Source organism: Bombina bombina, unplaced genomic scaffold, assembly GCF_027579735.1.
Source record: "Bombina bombina isolate aBomBom1 unplaced genomic scaffold, aBomBom1.pri scaffold_985, whole genome shotgun sequence".
NCBI classification, from domain to species: Eukaryota; Metazoa; Chordata; class Amphibia; order Anura; family Bombinatoridae; genus Bombina; species Bombina bombina.
The window spans coordinates 83,636-89,796 of NW_026511314.1; the positions used below are offsets into that span (position 1 = coordinate 83,636).

General features: G+C 38.4%; 1 protein-coding gene across 1 annotated transcript; it reads left to right on the forward strand.

Annotated features, from left to right (window-relative positions):
* The first annotated feature begins 1,388 nt into the window (after positions 1-1,388).
* LOC128643698 (gastrula zinc finger protein XlCGF8.2DB-like) lies at positions 1,389-3,001 on the forward strand. Its single transcript, XM_053696527.1, has one exon. The coding sequence runs from the start codon at positions 1,712-1,714 to the stop codon at positions 2,768-2,770; it is 1,059 nt and encodes a 352-aa protein (XP_053552502.1). The 5' UTR covers positions 1,389-1,711; the 3' UTR covers positions 2,771-3,001.
* Positions 3,002-6,161: the final 3,160 nt, after the last annotated feature.

Below are 6,161 nucleotides of genomic sequence, written 5' to 3' on the forward strand. Positions count from 1 at the left end.
TTTTATTCACTCTCTCAGAAACTTTGCATTCAAATGCAAAAATGACAACATGACCACATGATCCTGGCTGAGGCTGGCTCTCTTTTTGCAGCTATTTTGCCTGCAGCAGAGAAGAGGCACTTAGATGGTGTTGAGGTGCCTGAGATGCATAAGTATGGTTTTGCCAATATCACCAGGGTGGACTATTTATCTTTGTTAGCCCCACCAATGCAAGGGGCTTCCTAATAAAGCAAGCCTGGACTTCATACTAATATAGCAATATCTATATGCAATGGTAAATAACCAGCTATAAAGGTTAGGGAAAAAATATGTAGTCCGTTTTTAAAATAACTGATATATACTTATAGATGTTGAATTTGATACATATTACAATTAATTAAAAATATTAAAAAAAAAAGTCAAAAGCGCTAATGACTATATATCAATATCAGGACAAAGCCTTACACATTTATCTATACAGTACATATAATCAGCAATAGCAAGCGATCTGCTAATAATTGTGCAAACAGATAATAGTACAGATAAATTCAAATAATAAATCCCATCAGTCTAGGGCTAGGTGTAAATAACAAGCTTGGCACTATTTAATGCAAAGCATAGTCCCAAATCACCTTATTTAATAGAAACAATCCAAATGATGACTATTATATCTGGGTTGCACATAAGCCAGGGGTAGTTGTTAACTTTTACTTTTCACTTTTTCAGGATAGTATATGTCTGTAGACGTCCTTTAGGCTAGGGGCATAACCATAAAACACAATACCATGTGCAGGAGCTCATTGGGGTTTAGCAGCTGGTGCCGTGCACAGACCAACTAATTGCAAACCAACTAATTGATTAAGAGATTTGTTGACAACTATTTTCATAATCAATTTATTATTGATTATATCGATTAGTTGTTGCAGCTCTACTAGACTCCTAGATCTGTTAAAGTAATACAATACTCTTAACACATTAGAACTTTATCTTTGCCTCATGCTGTCCCTTTATTGAAACGGTTTATGATTGTCACGTTGCTAAACATGGGCGTGTCACCGGGCTTCATGGGGATTAAGGATAATATTGACATTACCTTCACCTGGACCATAGTGGCATTTGTTGTGTGCAAGTTTATGGCCATATTGAGGCACCATTTCTGTTATCTTCCCACTAAATTTCACTAGCAGGAAGGCAGCATGAGACTAGCACACACCTAGATACAAACCTTCACTGCCTTGGTCAAAATAATCTTAAATAGATTACTTAACCCGAAAAATATTTACTGAATAAATTCTATGAGACTGCTTAGTCTGTAGTTTTTATATCTATATTGTTTTCACAATATTAATCATTTTTTTATTTTTTAATTATCCAGAATCAAGCTTGGTGAGCAATGCATTACTCCCACACCTAACTGAAGTTAATGACTCCTCTAAAGTATCCGCTATCTGTCAGCTGCCAATGGAGGATGTTGGTGAATCTTCAAGGTTTATTCAGTGCACTGTGATAACTGACACAGAGGATGAGGCAAATTGCTGCCTCCTTTCTCCACTCAAAGCTGGGGAGGGGCAACTCACGTTTACTGAGTGCGTTTTACTGAGCGCAGACAAGACAGAAAATCAGGAACTTCTTTCTCACCACAACATTGGTGAAGGGGATAAAACCTTCTCCTGTACCGACTGTGGGAAATTATTTGCACAAAAACAACGTTTTCTGTCACTACAACGCTCAGATGGAAGAGGCTGACTTTAAGTGCGTAGATTGTATGATGTGCGCATCTCATACTAATAACTTGTTTGTGGATGAAGCAGATTTGCTTGAGGTGAATTCTTATATGTGCACGGAATGCGGCAAACACTTTACTCAGAAGAATATGCTGGTATCTCACTACAGAATTCACACAGGGGAGAAACCCTTCATGTGCACAGACTGTGGGAAAAGCTTTCCGTATAAGCATATGTTTCTCAGACATCAGATGATACACGCAGGTGAGAAACCTTTTACTTGTGTAGAGTGTGGCAAAAGCTTTACAAGAAAGGGAGATCTTCTTGCTCATCATAGAATCCACACAGGGGAGAAGCCATACACATGTACAGAGTGTGGCAAAAGCTTTTCACAAAAGGGGAACCTCATAGCGCACCTCCAGATTCACACAGCAGAGAAGCCTTTCACATGTACAGAGTGCGGTGAAAGTTTTAAACTGAAAGGAGCCCTAGTTTCTCATTTTAAAGTACACACAAATGAGAGACCCTATACCTGTATGCAATGCGGTAAAGGCTTTCCACGGAAAGGAAATTTATTAGTTCATGAAAAGATTCACACAGGAGAAAAACCACATATGTGCACAGAGTGTGGAAAAAGCTTCAAACTCAAGAACACACTTTATACGCACCAGAAGAGTCACACCAATGAGAAACCATATGCATGTGAAGAGTGTGGTAAATGCTTTACTCAGAAGCAGTACCTCCTAAATCATCAAAGAATTCACACAGAGGAGAAACCCTTCACGTGCAAAGAGTGCGGAAAAAGTTTTAGGCAAAAGGGGGACCTACAATCCCACCAAAGGATTCACACTGGAGAAAAACCGTACACATGTACAGAGTGCGGCAAAAGCTTTGCTTTAAAAGGAAACCTACTCTCTCACTACATGATTCACACGGGAGAGAAACCTTTTGCGTGTATGGAGTGTGGGAAAAACTTTTCACGTAAGACCACACTAGTCAGGCACCAAAAGGGTCACAATGGTGAGAATCAGTTTACACTTTATGCACCAGATGAATCACAGACCTAAAAGCCAAATTGACATGCTAAAACTTACAGTATATGCAGAGAGGGAACATAATGTGTGACAGACACATTTACAGAAGACTGTTAGTGGTTATGCTATACTGTAACTGGGACTCTCCATATCTTCTGCGTTACTGCATTTATAGGGTTGTGTTTATACTGTGTAATATTCTTACCTCCTGCCCTGTATACCAGATCTTTATAAATGCATTGTAATAATAAAAATTAACTAATTCTTTAAGAGAATCATTTAATATAAAATTTGAAAAGTATGAAATGTCTAACCCTGCACCTTTATCGCTATACAATGTGAGAAGATCAGATTAAGCTGATCTTTTCATCTCATTAGTGACCTGTGCACAAAGCTTAGTGCAAGAGATGTCCATAGACAAGGACTACGCTTATAGAAGTGGCTCAAGGAACACAGTATAAATTAGGAAAAGCATGGGAAAGGCAGTTCTTGTTGACAGTGAGATGCATGGGACCTTCTGATTGTGAGGGTGAGGTAGGCTATTGAGCTGTTTTTATAGGCAGGTACATGATCTTACTGCTTTGGGGAGCAGAAGGTCCTCATATACAGACAACAGTGGTAAGTCCAGCTGTTTGGAGTAAGAACCATGCTGATGTGGTATTTTACCTCCCTTGTCCTGACTCATGTGTTTGGGTAGAGTACATAGAAACAGAGTTTGGTGACATATAACAACCAAAATGTCCATCAAGCCTCCTCATGTTTCCTTCTGAAGTTTAATTTTCAGGACAGTCTCTTATGTGTATCCCAGGCATTACTGTGTTCCCCTACCCTATGTGTCCAATACCAATATAAGTGATGAATATTTTAAACACAATAGGCCCAGCGCTTAATGCTGAGGCACAACACTAGTGACCCTGGTCTGTCACTTCAGATACTGTGTACGTAGTCAAATAATGATCTAGATGAGTCTGAATATACAATATAATTATAAAAACTGAAAATGCGCAGTGCAGTATCTTTATAGCTGAGTACAGTGTTTATACATGGATAAATACAACTTGGATTTGGCTTCACCTCTCATAAAGCTATTTCTGTATGTATTTTATATGCTGCACAATGGCTCCTCATTGGTGTCTCCTTATAGGGACAGTCTACTCGCAAATTTGTATGGTTTAAAAAGATAGATAACACCATTACTACCCATTACCATATAACATTGTTATATTAATGCACTTTATAACCTTTTAAACCTCTACATTTCTGATGGTTTCTAAGCCCCTGTAGGACGTCTCTTTGGCGGTGAAAAGCTAATAAAAAAAACACAAACAGCGCTAGTTCATGTGTGCTATATATATATATATATATATATATATATATATATATATATATATATATATAACATTGTGCTCACTCACAGAGCAAATTGGCTACAATGCAAGTTTGTAAATAGCACTGAAATAAGGGGGCAGTCTGCAGAGGCTTAGATACAAGGTAATCACAGAGGTAGAAAGTGTATTATTATAACAGTGTTGGTTATGCAAAACTGGGGAATGGGTAATAAAGGGATTATCTATCGTTTTAAACAATAACAAGTTTGGAGTAGACTGTCCCTTTAACACTTCTCACCTCTGTAGTTGACACTATTAATAACCCCATTACCCTCTGGTCACATTTAGCCCATGTGCTTTGTATTAATAGTCCCCAGGGCAACGCAGTACATTCCGTAGTATACAGTGTGATATATTGTATCACAGAGACGCTACAGGTGAGTGGATCCAACTGTTAATACTTAAAGGGACAGTAAAGGTTCAGAATAATGTTATATAATTCTGCACACAGTGCAGAATTATATAACATTATTTAAGCGGTAACTTCAAAAATGTAAAAGTATTTTCAGAATTTTCAGTGAATGTTGGACTCTGCTCCAGGATCTACTGAGCAGGTCTTGAATATCCAAAGTGCTTCACAGGCTTGATGGTTAGTCACAGCACCCCGGTCGCGCTATTGGAATAAATGTAGCTCGCTCCCACTCTGGTCTAGTAGTTACCGCTTAAATAATGTTATATAATTCTGCACTGTCTGCAGAATTATATAACATTATTTCTCTTGTAAAGGTGTATCCAGTCCACGGGTTCATCCATTACTTGTGGGATATTCTCCTTCCCAACAGGAAGCTGCAAGAGGACACCCACAGCAGAGCTGTCTATATAGCTCCTCCCCTAACTGCCACCCCTAGTCATTCTCTTGCAGCTCTCGACAAGAAAGGAAGTATCAAGAGAGATGTGGTGACTTAGTGTAGTTTTTACCTTCAATCAAAAGTTTGTTATTTTTAAACGGTACCGGCGTTGTACTGTTTTTACTCTCAGGCAGAAATTGGAAGAAGACTTCTGCCTGGAGGTTTGATGATCTTAGCGGTTTGTAACTAAGGTCCATTGCTGTTCTCACACATAACTGAAGAGTATGGAAAGAAAACTTCAGTTGGGGGGACGGTCTGCAGATTGCCTGCTTTGAGGTATGTTCAGTATATTTTTTTCTAGAGAGATGATAAGGTCTAGAAAATGCTGACAGTGCCTAGTATATTTAAGGTAAGCCTGATACAGTGATTTAACAACAACTGGGATCATGCTTGCAAAAAGGGATAATATTCATGTTAATACCTATATTACTTAGTGTAAAAACGTTTGCATGATTTATAAATAAAAACGTTTTTTCTCTGAAGGTGATAAATCTTTATTTGGGGCCTAATTTCCACATGGCTAGTTAGATTACTCCTAGGAGTATTTTTTTAAGGCCCTCTGACTTTGAGTGCATGGTGGGAGGGGCCTATTTTCGTTTTCAGTCTGAGACATCCAGCTTCCCTGAAGGAGTCCTCTGGCTTATAGGACCTCTATAGAGGGTTTTGTTCCTGCAAAAATCGTTTTTAAGGGCAGGTAGGAGCCACAGCACAGCTGTGGCATTGTGTTTGACTGTTTATTAACAGGTTTAATGTTTTTCTAATTCGTTTTTGCGCCTGAGGGGTTAATCATCCATTTGCAAGTGGGTGCAATGCTGCTTTAGTCCTTATACACACTGTAAAAATTTCGTAGAGTTTACTACTTTTTATCACTGTTTTGCAGTTTATGTGGTAGTTTTTTTCTATTAAAGGCACAGTACCATTTTTTATTATTGCTTTTTTCACATTTATTGAAGTGTTTTCCAAGCTTGCTGGTCTCATTACTAGTCTGTTAAACATGTCTGACATAGAGGAAACTCCTTGTTCATTATGTTTTGAAGCCATTGTGGAACCCCCTCTTAGAATGTGTACCAAATGCACTGACCTTTCTATAAGTTATAAAGACCATATTATGGCTTTTAAAGATTTATCACCTGAGGTTTCTCATACTGACAAAAGGGAGGATATGCCATCTAGCTCTCCCCACGTGTC